Consider the following 16,753-nt stretch of genomic DNA (forward strand, 5'->3'; position numbering starts at 1 on the left):
CGAATTGAGTACCTCCTTCTTTTGGGAAGTCGGTCAAAAATAACTATATTCATTTTCCTTTTTACTTCAGCGCGGCTGGGTGTGTGAGTACGCTGGTTACGCTCCTCTGGCACAGACCATATATTTCGTAGGTGCTTTAGTAGGAGGAATACTATTCGGTTGGATGGCGGACCGCTACGGTAGAGTGCCCGTGTTGGTCGGTAAGAATTAAACTTCTATAGAATTAGTTGGAATTGGAGCTAAGATTAACCATATATCATATATGCATCGTATGATGATGATGATTGATTAATATTTTTAGTTAAGATGGTCATTAGATCGATCGTGCACCCTAAATTATGCTATATATAAGTAATAATCTTGCAATGAATAGATACATAATTACGTTTTTATCTAATCAAATAAATCCACTATCTGTTAAATAAGCTCTTTATTTAGTAGTGGATGATTCAATTGATTTTAATATACAGATCTACAGTTCATTGGGAAAACCAAACGTTTCTCGATCACGTTTTCAACAGTCTTTACTTAAGTCCCTTATTAGGAAAGTATTCAACTATGTAATGGCTTAATAGATAAAGCACAATGATTTCCAGGTACGCATTTAATAGCTTGCGTCGGCGGTTTAGGGACGATTTACACAACCGGCGTCTGGGATTTCATCATCTGCAGATTCCTCGTGGGAATGGCGTTCGATAATTGCGCTATGATGCTGTACATACTGGGTGCGTTCTTATATAATAAAGGGTCTAATATCATAATCTGAATATGAGAGTATCTTAATTTAATTTGGCAATCTTTCATGTCTTTCAGTGTTGGAGTACGTGGCACCTCAGTACAGAACGTTACTAGTGAGCATGTCTACTGCTCTCTTCTTCGGCACCGGTGCGCTCTTGTTGCCGTGGATTGCTTACTTTATAGCTGATTGGCGCAAGTTTCTATGGGTCACCTCTTTGCCTTTGGCTCTTTGCGCGTTCGCACCCTTCGTCATTCCAGAAAGTGCCAGGTACGAACTGTGCATAGATAATCACTTGTGAAGCAAGTACTTTGGAGTGTTTAATAATCGTTCCCAATATCAGTTTTAAATACCAATTTCAGCCTTACAAAAACTTAGAAGAAAAAGAACGGAATGTTCAGTATTTTGTTTAATTCAATTCAAAATCATGCAATGATTTTCTGATTTTGTAATCGACTCGAGTATAACTGCATGTAATGTTCTTGTTTTGATTTCGCTTTGGGAAGTGTTACTGTTACAATTACAATCCGCTTCAAAAGCCTATCTCTCTTCATTCACTATTGATAGTCAACGTTATCATTCAGGACTTTACGGAGATTGCTATACGATAAGATATTAAACTAACGACCTTCGATTTTTGTTATTTTTATCGGTTTTTGTTTAATAAGTTCCGTCGTGACTGATAAAATGATTTATATACATTTAGAAATGCTGTTTTCTTACGTTGTTTTAACTTTCAAGATACCTCGAAGCGGAAATAGTTTTATTTCGTTTCCTGTGTGAATATTTTATTTTAACAATACAGATGGCTTGCATCGCGAGGCAAAGTAAACCGTGCCGTCAAAGTGCTGAGATCACTGGAGAAGGTCAACGGAACGAAGATACCTCAACACGTTATGGATGATTTTATTGTAAGGGATATAATATGTAGAGTGAAAAACTATGAAAACTGCTAAAACATAAAGAGCTAGCTAACTATATAAATAAGAACGGAGCAAAATGTTCTATAATGTGTCTACCAAAACATAAAAAACCGATTATTAAATTGGTATTTAATTTCAGAACAAGAAAGGACATGGACTTTTTATATATATTTTTAAAAAGTTGTGTATTCATTCTTTTGTTTCGTTCGTTGCAGGTTTCATCAACTCAGACCAAAGAGACGAACGAGTCTCTAATCGATCTTTTAAAGATTAGACCACTGCGCAACATGATTATATACATGGTGGTGATCTACATGGCGTGCGCGATGATGTTTGACGGTCTCGTGCGCATGTCCGAGGGTTTGGGCCTCGACTTCTTCCTCACCTTCACCCTCGCCTCCGTTACTGAGATACCTTCTGTCACTATCGTTGCCCTGGTTCTAGATAGGTAAGATAGATTTGTACTCGGTTTATGTTATTTGTTTATGTGATGTATTCTGAATATTTGATTATTCCCAGATGGGGCCGAAGAAATCTCACAATTGTACCTACTGTGATGGCTGGGGCTCTCACGATTATAACTGGGTTTGTACCTAAAGGTAATCAAATTATGTCACCTGTGTAAATACTACGAGTAAATAGATGATACATCATAACGCTTGTCTTCTGTGTAACCATGGTTCTAACACTTGTCACAAATCAATAGTTATACTAATATTTTAAATATAAAAGATATGTATCTTTGTATGTAATGAAATAACTCAAAAAGTACTGGGCCGATTTCTTCGAAAATTCTTTCACTATTAAAGAGCTACGGCATCAGTGAGTAACATATGATATAGTTATTATTATTTTTTTAATGTCATGGGGACGAAGTTGCGAGCAACAACTAGTGTCGATATAATCTGACAAAGTGACCTTGTACAGGCGTGCCGCAGGTGGCGCTGGCGATCGCGTCTCGGTTCATGATCAATATATCGTACACGGCGATGGTGCAGTGGAGCGCCGAGCTGGTGCCGACTGGCGCGCGCGCCTCGGGCTCCGCACTCATACACGTCAGCGGGTACATCGCAACTATGATGTCACCGTTCATAGTATATTCGGTAAGATTCTAAATTAACATGGGTACAGCAGACTTTGAAAAATGGCTAATGTTTGGCAATACAAAGCTCCACGACTATCGATTAACCATAAATGTAATTTAATGAATTTCTAATAATTAATGTGAATTAGGAGCGAGTTTGGAGCCCCCTACCACTATTGATTTTGGGCGGCACTGCGCTGGTGGCTAGTAGCTTCGCCTTCCTTCTGCCGGAGACGATGGGCCGGCCCATGCCGCAGACCATGGATGAAGGGGAGAGATTCGTCCGGTCGCACACCGTGTGCGGGTAAGATTCCTTAATTATATTAAAATAAATCAAACGGTAGTCTCACAAGTTTACCTTCCATTGATATATTTACAGAAAAGCTGAGAACAAAGATGATTATAAGTACGAGAAAAGGGATGCCTTCATCACGTAGGTGATACGCTGTGGGAAATTGACGTCACACATATTCCAAGCTCACGAAATCATTGGAAATCTGTAGTTCAATTTATAGATAGCATATAGTAGTTACTGTGATACTAAGTCAATTTTCTAGAATAAATATTTATTATATTAACAATTTCATGTATTATTTAACGTCCATCATTAAATATTATAAGATTAAAATAAATTTCAAATCTTTTATTCAATTTAATATAAATATGTCACAACGTTAAACATCAAAGTAATATTCTTTTATTAACTTCTTGTAAACTCATGTTAATACTTGAAGCTTGCAGCAAAAAAACAACAAGCATTATCTATATCTGTACTAATGTTATGAAGAGAAAAGATTTGTATTTTTGTATTCGATTCACGTAAAAATTACTGGGCCGATTTCAACAATTCTATCACCATTACAAAGGTAATTTATCTGTGAGTAACATAGGCTATTTTTTTTAATTTCACGCTGGCTTAGTCGACCAAGAAAATTATGTATTCAAACATACAAAGGACTTTGATTTCAAAGAGGAACGTTGCTGTTATGTATAACATAGTAATGGTAATTGAATGCCTTTTCAACGCCCAATAACAGATTAAAGCTTGGATTATACATCTCATTGTATTATCCTAATTTTGTCTCTAATTACTAAATGACAAGGCTTCGGTTTACTGTTATCGTAATGTACAGTCATCATCACAATCGTTAGAAATTTTGTAATAAAAGTAAACTAAAGTTATACGTATACGTAAATAATAAAATTTAGGAATATAGAAGAATTTAATTTAATTATTTAAATAAATTAACTGCTTTTGTATATTTTATTAGTTCAAGATTTTTTTTTTATGAGCTAAGGTCGAACAGCACAGAATTAATTTTCTTCCGATCTACTGTATTTTGTTTAACTTTCTTCACATTCCTACTCTTTAATATTTCTCCAACAATAAATTAATTTTTATAAAAAAATCAATGTATTGAAAAAATAAATGAACAAAAAGATTTCGTCATTCAATGTACCAACATTCCCGGTGATTTTGACAAAAACTTATCAACCTGAGCTTAACAGCAAACATCCTTACTGGTGAGTTTAATGTTTATCGTTTCATACAGACAAGATAGATGTGCGAGATTGAGGGGGGGGGGGTCATTAGAAAACGCACTGGGCCTAATTTAAATTTCCAAATAAATTCTAAGTATATTGACAATAATTAATACGTATTACGGAACTACTTAATATTTTTTCTTTATGATGTCCCATTTTTGTTTGATTTTTTTTTTAATTTTTTTTAAAAGTGTATTTTTTATTTTTTATTTCTGTATAGATATGTAATTAGTACAGACGGTTAGCCTAATGATTAAGCTATATGTTCCTTGAGTGCGAAGGAGCCAGCTGAAAATCAGCGCAGGAACGGCTTATTCCGTCCTGCATTCGCTGAGCTGTCTTCCTTTTGCCACGATTGTGTTTCCTGTAGAATAAGTTCTTTTATGTAATTTCTATTTTGTGGAAATAAATACATATTCATTCATTCATTCCTTCAATATAAGGATTATGACATTTTTCCGTTGGATCAAGCATCTAATATCAGTTTGACATAAGTTTGCTGAAATCGAACATACGATTAGTTTTAACTGATTGGCGTGGATTTTCTTAAATCTTACATAACTAGCAAATAAACAATTATGTACATTTAAAATCTTATGTACACATTGTACATCGGAAGGTGTCTGGCTTGAGGCTAATCTCAAAATTATGGGTCTAATTACGAAATTCTTTTTATCAAGAATCCAACGGTTGTAAATATGTGGACGCTGCGAACCCCGCGATCACTCATCCTCGGCCGGCAGCTGGTGACGAACGGTTTTACAAACAGACAGTTGTTATATGTTTTTGTGTTAATTTTCAAGATGATTTTGACTAAAGTAGAAAACGACGATCCAGATTATGTTGAGGTTTGTTATGTTTGTATTGTTATGAAAAAAAAACGCGACAATTCCACTGCCGAAATATTCATACCAGAACATTTTTAAATTTTTCGTACAAGCTCGTAAAGTTAACGGTAAAGTTTCAGTAACGTAATCTGTTGTGATTTTTGTTAAAAGTTTAAAAGCTCAACTCATCATAGTAATTCAAAATACTAAAGAAAAATGTACAAACATTAAAGCTTTTAAGTTCTCTTAAATTATCAATTTTTAACACGTATCCGTAACAGGCCGATATCAACCAGACGGGGTACAGACGAAGAAAACTATCTCGCTTTTGCTAGAGCGAAACGATTATCTCAGATGTATACTACATTACATAAAATGTATACATTATGTTTCCAAAAAGTTGTAACTATTTAATCTATCCTAGTGCTGGTGGGTCAAGTAAGACCTGCTACGCACTGGCGGAAATATCATTGAGGGCGAATTTGCACGCAGCCGCACCAGATGAAGAATTATAATTTTACTTGCCGCAGTGAATCACAACTAAAATTCGATTATTGATTGTAGGGTCACTTAACACTATCATCGCTAACGGTTGGCGACGCCCATCGCACTTAGCTAAGCTAGATAGCATTACAAACAATGATTGTGCTTCAACATGTGTCATAAATACAACTTTACTATCGTAATAAAGTTTATCGCTGTCCAATTGTCAACAGGCCAACTAAATTAGGCGCTTATTATCAGATTAGTATGAACATCCATTTGGTATCCTAAACTTGACTTTTATTGCATATTTCGTAATAACATCGAGATAAACTTATGCAAAGATTACAACATCGAAATGGGATTATCTATAGTATTGCCGTGTGTAAAAATTAAACCAGTAATTAATACATGCGTTTATATCAACAAGTAAAATTAAGTGTACCTACTTAGTAATTAAAAACAATGTAGCTAACAATTTTCTAGGTAATCTAGGTAATAATATACTCTAAAATAGAGTATATCTAGAGTATCTAGAGTATATTATTTCTTTAATTCTTCGGCTGTCATAGTTTATGAAACTGACTAGCTTTCCAACATATTTTTTTCGTAGAGCTATAAAGAAGAGATGAAGAAAGAAGCGGAAGGCAGCGATGCGCTGGAGCGGGTGCTCTTCCACGTTGGGGAGATGGGCCGCTACCAGAAACTGCTCTTCCTTTCCATGCTGCCGTTCAGTCTGTTCTTTACCTTCATATACTTCGGGCAAATGTTCATCACGGCCACACCGCAGCAGCACTGGTGCCATGTACCGGAGTTGGAACACTTAGATTTGGAGACCAGGTCAGAAAGACTTTTACACGTCCTGTAATTCCAAATGCTCTTCGGATATTTCCAATAGTATTTTTATCATGAATTTCTAATGCTTATAGTTACATGTACACAAAAACCAAATTATTTTTGCTTCTTGAAAAACACGAATGGAATTACTTTAACATCTTTTTAGACGCAACTTGTCTGTACCCCGCGTTGGGGAAGGTTGGGCGCAGTGCGTTGTGTACGCGGCCAACTGGAGCAACGTGCTGGACGCCATGCAGCCACCGGAGCCCAGTACACCCACGGTACCCTGTCAACACGGTTGGGACTTTAAGCTGGGAGACATTCCATATCATACCGTCGTCAGCGAGGTGAGTTTTAATCAGAAGGAGAAAGCTGCACCATTGAAAATATGTGAGGCTCGTTAAGTGTATACTACTGAATTGCTTAAAGTGGTACAGGGATATATTGTTATTTAATTCAATACATGTAATTCGTCAGCGGGGCTGGGTGTGCGAGTACGCCGGCTACGCGCCGTTCGCTCAGACAATGTACTTCGTGGGCTCCTTCACCGGAGGTATTATATTCGGATGGGCAGCAGATCATTTCGGACGGGTTCCAGCTTTGGTCGGTAAGGTTTAATGATATTACAAAGATTTATATGCTAATTGGACCAAAGATCAAGATTAAAATCAACTTCATATTATTGTTAATATATAAGACAAAGTTGTAGTAGGTACTTCGGTATTGAAACTGTTTAATAGTTAATTTCACTAATATTCTGAGCTAGTTTGATATTAAATGTATATTCTACAGTTAACTTTACTTCCAGGTTCAAACCTAATAGCGTGCGTTGGCGGCTTGGGCACTATATTCACAAAGGGACTATGGGATTTTATCTTCTGTCGATTCCTCGTTGGAATGGCGTTTGATAACTGCTTCATGTTGTTGTATATACTCGGTGAGATTTTCACATATTTTATTTATCTATTTAAATCCACATACATACGTCCTTCTAACTTTAAGTTACTTTATTAAAACATTAATAGTCAAAAACATTGCGATCTTTGTCCTTCATAGTGTTAGAGTACGTGGGTCCTAAGCAAAGGACGTGGGCGGCGAACTTCCCAATCGCCTTCTTCTTCGGCGGTAGCTTCCTGCTGATCCCCTGGCTGGCGTACTGGATCGCGGACTGGCGCAAGTTCCTCTGGTACACTACATTGCCGCTGTCATCGTGTTTGCTGGTGCCTTTCCTAATACCGGAGAGCGCTAGGTGATTAGAGTAATTTATTTCAAAAGCTTAAAGCATCTGTAACGACAGCACTTCTAATTAATAACATTTACAACTAAATATAGTTTTTTTCTACGTAATATACAAAATTCTAAATCTATTCAGAAAACCAATATTGCACTCATTTTTTCAGATGGCTCGCATCGCGCGGCAAAGTGAGCCAAGCTGTTAAAGTATTGAAAAGATTCGAGACAATCAACCGCACAAAAGTCCCACAGAACATTATGGATGAATTTATTGTAAGTTACTTTACTTACTTCTTGTTGATATGTAAGTTATTTTATATTGCAAGCCAATAATTGAATATTCCGTCAGGTATCATCAAGTCAAGCCAGAGAGAGGGAATCTATAATCGACGTGTTCAAAAGCGCCCCTTTGCGGAAGATGATGTTATTACTGATGGTAATCTACATGGCTTGTATGGTGATTTTCGACGGGCTTGTGCGCATGTCCGAGGGTCTGGGGCTCGACTTCTTCCTGGCGTTTACCCTCGCTTCAGCTACGCAAATACCATCAGTGGGGCTTGTTGCTGTCTTACTGGACAGGTTAGAGTATTGTTGAACACACTTGTTGGGTAAAATTTATTAATTAAATAAGTTAAGGCTATTATTTATTTGTAATTTAATTTCGCAGGTTAGGAAGAAGGAACCTCGCGATGGGACCTATTGTTATTACAGGAATATTTACAGTAACCGCAGCTTTCGTGCCTAAAGGTACATATCATTTATTTTGCTTCTAATTTTAACAAGGGTTTAACTAACTGGGAATTTTATTAACTGGGCATAAGAGAACTTGTTGTTAAGTCTCTGGTTTAATTTTCTTTTTTTTAATATTCATGTTTCCAGGTCTACCACAAATGATATTGGCGATCGGTTCCCGGTTCGCAATCAACATGGCGTGCACGGCGGCGGTGCAATGGAGTACCGAGCTGGTGCCGACTGGCGCGCGCGCCTCGGGCCTGTCTCTCGTGCACGTTAGCGGTTACGTCGCCAACATGCTCTCACCATTGATAGTCTACTCGGTAAACTACTTTTATATAAACATATGTTTACAAAATCACATGACCTTGTTTTCTTAAAAAAAATTAAACGCTATATTTTTTGTAAGGAAAGAAAGATGTCGGTAAAAGAATAAGAGAAGAAACCAAGAAGATAGAAGAATGTTAAAATCAAAAGATCTAATTCGACTATAGAAAATTCTAACCAGTTTCATGTGTAGATGTAGTTCAGATGTAAACTTACACTAGCCTATAATATTGTGATTTGGTTAATGTTTGTTAGGCACGTATCTGGGGTCCGTTCCCAATGCTGACGTTGGGCTCGATCGCGTTGACGGCGAGCAGCTTCTGCTTCTTGCTGCCGGAGACCAAGGGCCGGCCAATGCCGCAAACCATCGCTGAAGGAGAGAAGATCATGAGGTCACACACTCTCTGCGGGTAAGACTGAGATGGGAGATGTTTTGTTACGAAACTCTATTATTTTACTTTATGATAGACTAACTTCAACAACTATAACACAAATCCGAAGGGGGTGGCAGAAACCACTGATTTCCATCTTAAGCGGTTATGAAACATCCCTTTTCTTCCACATGAAAAATAGACTATTCTATGTAAAAATGTTCGTTTCAGAAAAGCTGAGGAAGAACGTGATTTGAATGAGAAAGAAAAAGCGCTCATCACATAATTCATGCGAAATATTTTTGTCAGTAACAATTGTTGTTTTTGGATTAGTTTTAAGCGCTAGTTAACGTCGAAATAAACATGTAAACATTACGTAAGAGAAGATTAAGAAACGTTACGTAAGAATATGATAATTGAATAAGATATTTATGACTATGTAATTAATTTTCAATAAGATTGAAGTTAGGAAAAACCTAAAATGTATTACCGTATGTACGGCACCATATTTTAAAAATAAAATTAAGAAAAAATAATGTTTAATACTTTTATAATCTATGATCCTCCAACTGTCATTCCGCCATACTACCATAGATTAAAAAACCTAACAGAGTGGACAAATAAAAGAAACAAGACAATGAATTGACAAGTTTATTCATCAAGTATGGTTGATGCTGAGGTACATTTTGCCGTTGATGTTCTGTTTGAGGGGGTTGATGCGCTTCAGTATCTGCGTCATTGTCTCGACGAGTCTGTCGCTGCTGACCCCGGTGCGCTTCGACTTGAACTTGGTGAGCAGCTCCGTGGTGGTCATCGGCTTGCGCGCCAGGTAGCGCCGCACCGCCTCCTCCGTCACCCCGCACTCGCTGCACACAAACACATCACACCTCAATAGACATACTTCAAACAAGCCAAAAACAACCATAGCCACACAAATGTTATACTAGGGCTAAATAATTTGTTTCTAAAGATACCCTGCTTAAACAAAATAAACAGATTTCTGCATCTCGTAGGTATTATTGTATAGTCGAATTAAAAAGAAAAGACAAATTTCATAGATTATACAACGTCACAAAAAACCATAGACAACAAACGATGATGTCAGAATTCGAGCATAGATTAGAATATAGAGTAGAATACTTACGTGTAGGCAGCATCAAGTTTGACTCGCTTGTTGGGGGGGTGCGCGCTGGCCGCGTTGGCCGCCGCCACCGCCGCCGCCGCGCCCCCGCCCCCGCCCGCGCCCCCCGGCTGCGGCGTGCCCGCGCGAGACGTGCTCGCAGAACCCGGCGCTACACACAAGGCCCAATAATACCAACGTGGGTTCACTATCTAATGCCACAGCAAGTCCGTGCCCCCCAAATTGGGGATACATATCTGCTTCTCTACATTGGGAGACACAGGACTGTGCGTTAAGATTGAGGGCACAAATCTGCATCTTCTCATTGAAGGCACAAATTTGCGCCTCCTGATAGGGGCAAAGTCGATACCTCCTCATAGGGGCAAAGTATACACCTCCACATTGGGGGCAAAAGTATGTGCACTTTAATGGAGGAGGCACAAAGTCAAAAATTTTGCAATAGAGTCGATTTTACTAGATGTTAATTTTGTATAGACCAATGTTACTCATGACATTTTACAAATAAACTAAATCTGAATGACAAATTTAACTACTGCATAACTATATCATTAGCATTTTTAAATACATGATATCTAGTTAAGATTCGTTATAAAAATCACCTGAGTTAGCCGCGGGCGCGTTCTTTTCGCTGGTCTTTGTCTTCTTGGTCTTCTTAGGTCCGCTGGTCTCAGGGTCGGTGTCGGAATCAGAACTGAACTCACTGCTCGACTCTGGTAAATATTAACATAAGAAACATTACATTAATTAATGATTCTTCTTAATTCTAACAAATACTCGACTATCAAATGTTTCAACATAGTATTTAGAAAAAAAAAACAAAGAATTTTTTATTTAAAAACAGAAAATTAAAAAGTTTGAAATACAAAACAAATCCACTGCAATATTACTGCTGTATTACACAAAATTGACAAAATATATGTTTTGAACTTACCTCAAAGAAGGAGGTACAATTCAATTTTTGATTTTTTTATTTCCTTTTTGCCAAGAAAACTAACTATTAATTAACTTATAGTGTAAAGTAAAATGGGATTATTTTAATTTCTTGGCTTACTTAGGTTAATTTAATTTTAAAGTGTATCAGCTTTGTGTACCTTTCTTGCCTTCATCCCCCTTCTTCTTGGCCTTCTTAGTGAGTTTGCTGGCGCGCTCCTCCCCCTCCTTGGTGGGCTCGTCCTCCTGCTCCGACTCCTGCTTCTGCTCCTGCTCCTCCTCCGACTCCTCCTCCGATGTTAGGATTTTCCTAACAAATGTTATAAATAAATTTTAATTTATACGTAATCAGACTAATATTGGAATAACCACTGAGACGTAGACGTTAATAATAATTTACTCATAGATATGTTAATAATTATGAAACAAATGTTTGCTTCTTTCTGTAAAATTATTACAATCCTTAGAAAAATTATCAGAGATTTGGTAACGTAAAATTCGTAAAAAATCTTTGTGTAAACTTGCATAGTATTTTTAACAATTTAATAGTTTAACAAACAACTATGTTTCGCTCGCGACTTCGTCCGCGTGGAGTTACAAATAAAAACAAAAACAAGTAGCCTATGTCTGCTTTCAGACTATTCTTTATATTTATTCTAGATTTAATCAAGAGCCATTTAGGTTACAAAATCTAACAAACATCCAACAATCGAAATTTTCGCTTTTATAATATTTACTAGATGTTCCCGTGTGGCTTCATCCTCATGTAATTATACAAACTCTTTTTTATTGTTTAATTTGTCAAATTATCAATAGCAAATGTCAAAATGACATGACATGACAAACCTTAGCAGATTTCTTTCTTGATGTTGGCAGCAACATATGACCTCTTTCCCACATTACGATTTTTATGCAAAATATTTACCCCCTAAGTTTAATGGCGTGAAAATAGATAGCCTAAAGCGTGACGTAAGTGTAGGGCATTTTATTAAAAAAAGAATTATTAAATAATATGGTGCAATTTCTGACATCTTAGGTAACAAAGAAGTGTGTGTTTACGCATTATTATAATAGTAAGATTAGTGGATAGATTGGTAAGATATTAATTACCTGAGTCCGTCCTCCTCAGCGACACCTTTCAGTTCCTTATTCGCCTTAGACTCGTGATCTGATTCACTGAAAGTGTAAAAAAACTAAACTAAGTTATTTTTTCCAATCCATTTAATTCCACAGTTTAAAAATTAATGCAATCCATACATCTCATGCAAAATGGTTCCAATTAGATCAAAATTAGATCTTATTGCAATCTGTTAAAGTACATTTTACAATATTTACCTTTCCGATGAGTCAGATATGTAGTCCTTTTCTCTGCCTTCTTCATCACCATCATCACTTTCCTCGAAGGCTTCATCATCTACTTTCCTCTTCTTCTTAGTTAGTGCCGCTTTAAATAACATAACAATTATATATAGGAATATTTTTGCATCAAAGTGCCATTTTTTTAAAGAAATTTTTAATGACATCTTAGACGGGCCATCAAATAACTTGCCAAAATATGTCATAAATGGCACACAAAATGCCACCCCGGGATACATAATTTAATTTATGAAAATCTACTAAAGTATGGAATTTAAACCTTTTTTGTCCTTTTTCTTCTTAGCGCCGGAGTCGCTGTCGTTGTCCTTGTCCCCCTCCTCCGAGTCGTCATCGGAGTCATCATCAGACGCCATCCATTCATCCATCTCTGATATTTTCAGCTCTGAAATTTAATGAATAGATTTAAAAAAAATAATTACTCATAAATAATTGTTGCTTGCGACTTCTTTAGCATGAAATTTAAAAAAATATAAACATCCTTTTTTTCTTTAATTCCGAACAGAGTTTGTGAACGACCGCTAATATATTAATATATTAATTAATAATTCTCCTAAATTATGAGAAATTTATGCATATTTAATATACTGAATGATTTATCAACATTTTATTGTCGAATATTGTTTATGAAAATCCAAACAGTAATTAAATTTCTCTTATAAGCTATAAGTAAACTATGCTAATATAAAAACGAAAGAATTATATTTCTGCTTATATTGAACTCAAAAACTACTGGGCGGAATTAAAAAAATCTTATATTTCTTCTACAAATATGCTTAACAAGCTACATTATCCTTGAGTTACATAGGCTACATTTTTTATTTTTTTTATTTCACCCGTAAAGTCGCGGGAGAACGCTAATAATAATGTTATAATATAAATATGTGACCTTTTTTAGCCTTAGCTCCTTTGGGCTTCTTCTCATCAGGGTCATCACCGTCATCTGCGCCGTCCTCGCCGCGCATGCGCTTACGAAACATCAGGGAGAAGTAATTTATCACTTTATTCCGTCTGAAAATTATATCATCATCATCATCACCAGCACTATATGTCCTCACCGAGGGGCTCGGAGCCTATCATAAAGTTAGGGTACCTAGGTCATAGTCAACCACGCTGGCCCACTGCAGGTTGGTTGACTTCACACATATCTTTGAATTTCTTCGCTGATATGTGCAGGCATCACGATGTTTTCCTTCACCGTAAGAAAGTCGGGTAAATTAAGTACATATGCAAATTAGAAAAATCGAAAATCACATTGGTACAGTGGGATTCGAACCCAAGACCACGTGATTACAAGTCAAGTGTCTTTACCACTGAGTCACCGACGCTCTACGAAAATTATATCAACAAATTTCAATATACAAACATGAAATTATTTCATTTAGAACATATTTCTTATACTATTCACATATAAAAAGTGTACCTTCCAAATTCTTGTTCAGCTTCTTCAGCGGATAATGCCTTATATCTTTGTATAGGTTGGAAGTTGTACCTGGGATTACATAACTATATTTTTAAATCTGTACTTAATTTAGGTATTATATATAAATACATCTTACTAATATTATAATTGCGAAAGTTCAGATGGATGGATGTTTGTTAGTGTTTGTAGCGTAAACCGCTGAAGGGATCTTGATGAAATTTAACATAGACATAGAGGCTACTCTGGAAGAACACATAGGCTACTTGCTTTTGTTTTTTTATTCCGCGCGGACGGAGTCGAGGGCGAAAGCTAGTTTGCTATAAAATTATTTGGTTAAAGTACTATACTAGAAATTACAAGTAATTCAAATTGTAGAGAACAATCTATTTAGAGATCTCTAGAAATAAATTTACTCTTTTTTTTTACTTAAGAAATTACTACACCAAAGAAAAAAATATATAACCTATGTAACAGTAATATTGCAGCTTTCTAAAGGCAATGTCTAATCGAATTACAAAATACAAATCTTTCTTTACATTAGTATACATAAAGCTCATAAAAAAATCTCGGAAACTTGCTAAATAAATGATAAGTAGGTTCAAACATTTGGAATACAATGTAGACTTACCATTCAAGCAAAGGGAATGCTTCAATAGTGTTGCCAACACCGTGAGTGAACACGTAATATGCAGCATTCTCTGACACACCACCTTCGCGGATACCTTTGAACCTGTTGAAATATTAAAAAAAAAAAATTAAACATATTTAAGTAAGTTAATGTTGAATATCGGCAAGAAAATAGAGTCAGTGTTACAAAGTTCTAATATATCATATTAACAAGTCAAAATAAGGGTCATAGCACACATAGCAATCTTACATCAACCCATTTACTGACAATTTTTTTTTTTTAGCTTATCCATCAGCATTGGCGAGGCAAGTACAGACTGATAGATGATCTCAGGCTCATATGATTATCTAAATTTATTATCTATTTAGCAAAATGATGCTTCATTAAATTTGGCATTGTTTTTACATCTCCACTTACTTCTTGCCACCAATTTTAAGGATCCACGGCTGATCTTCAGGCTTGTACTTCCTAGATGTGATGCCAAACTTCTTGCGGCGAGCCTCTTCCCGCAGATCTCGCCCGTACTCCGAGCCTGCACCATATCTGATATTTTTGTTAGTACATCACTATCTTACATACATAAACATTACAGATAACATTTATAGTTTACTAGCTTTCGCCCGCGACTCCGTCCGCATGGAATAAAAAAAAAAGGAAGTAGCCTATGTGTTCTTCCAGACTATCCTCTACATCTATGCCAAATTTCATCGAGACATGTTCAGCTGTTTAAGTTACAAACTCTAACATCCATCAATCTAAACTTTCGTATTTATAATATTAGTAAGATGTGTCACTTGACAAAATCAAGAAGAAAACACAATGTATGTGGTCTTCTAGATTTTGTCACATCCATGCCAATTTCATTGAGATGAGTTGAGTCTACAGAAACCTTCTATTAAACAACTGGATCCATCAATCTGAAGTTTTGAATCTACATTGTTACTAAAATTGGAAATTTCCAATGGCAACAATATTAAGGTTCTCAATACAAATGATATAAACTTCCTTACTTTGGCATTTCTTCTTCAATCCCTTTGAATTCCTTGATATTATTCTCTCGTTCCATCTTAACATGAGTCCATTTTGCAAAGTCCACTTTTAGTGTGGCATTGAATCTCATCACATGATGTTTCTTTTTAATATTCTTTGGCACTCTTATTGTGAATTCTTGTACTGCCGCATCTTGAGACTGTAACAATTGCTTTTTATAGTAAAAGGGGGCAAACGAGCAGTGGATCGTTTAATGTTTGATCTGACGCCCATTAACATCCATGACACCGAGAGAACTGCAGATGCACTGTGGGCCTTTAAGGGAGGAGTATGCTTTTTCAATGATATGCTGAAGATCACTTGCAAAATGCACACTAGTAATAGCAGAAACTATTGCCCCAAGATAGATTGTCCTATTGCAGGAAGAGAAGTGGGACTAAAAGTGCTGAACTTTGTTATTTTGACATTGTACTATATACAAAGATATGTTTGAAAAATAAGTTAACGAATCAAATTATACTTGAATACACTATTGCAAATATTAATCATAATGTTATTCAAGCATACATACATAACATTCAAGGGATTTATGTACTGTCTAAATTTATTGTGAAAATATGACGACCTAAATTGCCTATGTGGCAAGTAATAGAAAATTTGAATTAAAACAAACTACCAGTTTCAATTTGGACTTTTTCTATTAGCCGTATTAGGTTAAATTATTTCCCTTAGTTAATTGTTTCCAATGTATCCCATGAAATAAATCTTCACATAAGAAAATAATGTCAGAAAAATGATATCTTAAAATTGCAAGAAAATGAGTATAGATTGAAGTATTTTAAATTGTTGATAATAAACAAAAATATATTTACCGATGCTCCTCCTGGAGGGTTATTCATTATGTTTTTATACTAGAAAGTACAACTTAAAACTATATGTCACAACTTTTACAACAAAAATTGCAGTCTTATACTAAACTAGGAATTAACATTGAATAACAATAGAACAATCTTCTAGTTTTAACATATTGGTTAGGGGTCCCTTAATTAGATTGTTAATCTGATTTCAGATTTATGGAAAAATACACGAATACAGTTACAGAGTTCTCGGAGCCAGTTTTTATTTTTTAATAGATGTCAAAGTCAAATAAATGACAATAAAACGGAAAC

The 16,753-nt window shown here is 35.9% G+C and overlaps 3 protein-coding genes across 5 annotated transcripts in view; 2 read left to right on the forward strand and 1 right to left on the reverse strand.

The window, feature by feature from the left end:
* The window catches only part of LOC106111150 (solute carrier family 22 member 7-like), a 20,403-nt gene extending 17,079 nt beyond the window's left edge, over positions 1-3,324 (forward strand). For all 3 annotated transcript variants that reach the window (XM_013293148.1, XM_013293146.1, XM_013293145.1), the window contains exons 10-12: positions 2,587-2,762; positions 2,893-3,047; positions 3,123-3,324. In XM_013293148.1, the coding sequence (XP_013148602.1) occupies positions 2,587-2,762; positions 2,893-3,047; positions 3,123-3,180 (389 nt within the window). In that variant the 3' untranslated portion in view covers positions 3,181-3,324. The remainder of the gene's footprint in view (positions 1-2,586; positions 2,763-2,892; positions 3,048-3,122) is intronic.
* Positions 3,325-5,030: 1,706 nt separating this feature from the next.
* On the forward strand, positions 5,031-9,578 carry LOC106111104 (solute carrier family 22 member 3-like). The gene is made up of 12 exons (XM_013293076.1): positions 5,031-5,136; positions 6,212-6,438; positions 6,602-6,782; positions 6,913-7,042; positions 7,244-7,372; positions 7,492-7,684; positions 7,836-7,941; positions 8,018-8,247; positions 8,336-8,415; positions 8,548-8,723; positions 8,983-9,137; positions 9,330-9,578. Exons 1-12 carry the CDS (start codon positions 5,092-5,094, stop codon positions 9,382-9,384), a joined length of 1,707 nt encoding a protein of 568 aa, XP_013148530.1. The 5' UTR covers positions 5,031-5,091; the 3' UTR covers positions 9,385-9,578.
* A 157-nt stretch (positions 9,579-9,735) lies between these two features.
* LOC106111041 (general transcription factor IIF subunit 1) lies at positions 9,736-16,717 on the reverse strand. The gene is made up of 13 exons (XM_013293007.1): positions 16,457-16,717; positions 15,605-15,783; positions 15,012-15,137; positions 14,595-14,696; positions 13,967-14,035; positions 13,433-13,554; positions 12,806-12,928; positions 12,505-12,613; positions 12,280-12,345; positions 11,331-11,479; positions 10,839-10,949; positions 10,243-10,390; positions 9,736-9,964 (listed from the first exon to the last, which is right to left on the reverse strand). The coding sequence occupies exons 1-13, from the start codon at positions 16,481-16,483 to the stop codon at positions 9,757-9,759; spliced, it is 1,539 nt and encodes a 512-aa protein (XP_013148461.1). The 5' UTR covers positions 16,484-16,717; the 3' UTR covers positions 9,736-9,756.
* Between the last annotated feature and the right edge of the window lie 36 nt (positions 16,718-16,753).

Source organism: Papilio polytes, unplaced genomic scaffold (assembly GCF_000836215.1).
Source record: "Papilio polytes unplaced genomic scaffold, Ppol_1.0 DF824180.1, whole genome shotgun sequence".
Taxonomy (NCBI): Eukaryota; Metazoa; Arthropoda; class Insecta; order Lepidoptera; family Papilionidae; genus Papilio; species Papilio polytes.

What these genes read in the sequence shown, in the direction of transcription:
- LOC106111041 (XM_013293007.1), bottom strand. Translation starts at nt 16,483, where the DNA reads ATGAATAACCCTCCAGGAGGAGCATCG. An exon ending in GGGGGATGAAGGCAAGAAAG is followed by an intron (nt 10,950 to 11,330) that starts GTACACAAAGCT and finishes AATATTTACCAG; the next exon opens with AGTCGAGCAGTGAGTTCAGT. An exon ending in CGCGCCCGCGGCTAACTCAG is followed by an intron (nt 10,391 to 10,838) that starts GTGATTTTTATA and finishes CCTTGTGTGTAG; the next exon opens with CGCCGGGTTCTGCGAGCACG.
- LOC106111104 (XM_013293076.1), top strand. Translation starts at nt 5,092, where the DNA reads ATGATTTTGACTAAAGTAGAAAACGACGATCCAGATTATGTTGAG. An exon ending in CTAATACCGGAGAGCGCTAG is followed by an intron (nt 7,685 to 7,835) that starts GTGATTAGAGTA and finishes TCATTTTTTCAG; the next exon opens with ATGGCTCGCATCGCGCGGCA. An exon ending in CGCAGCTTTCGTGCCTAAAG is followed by an intron (nt 8,416 to 8,547) that starts GTACATATCATT and finishes TCATGTTTCCAG; the next exon opens with GTCTACCACAAATGATATTG.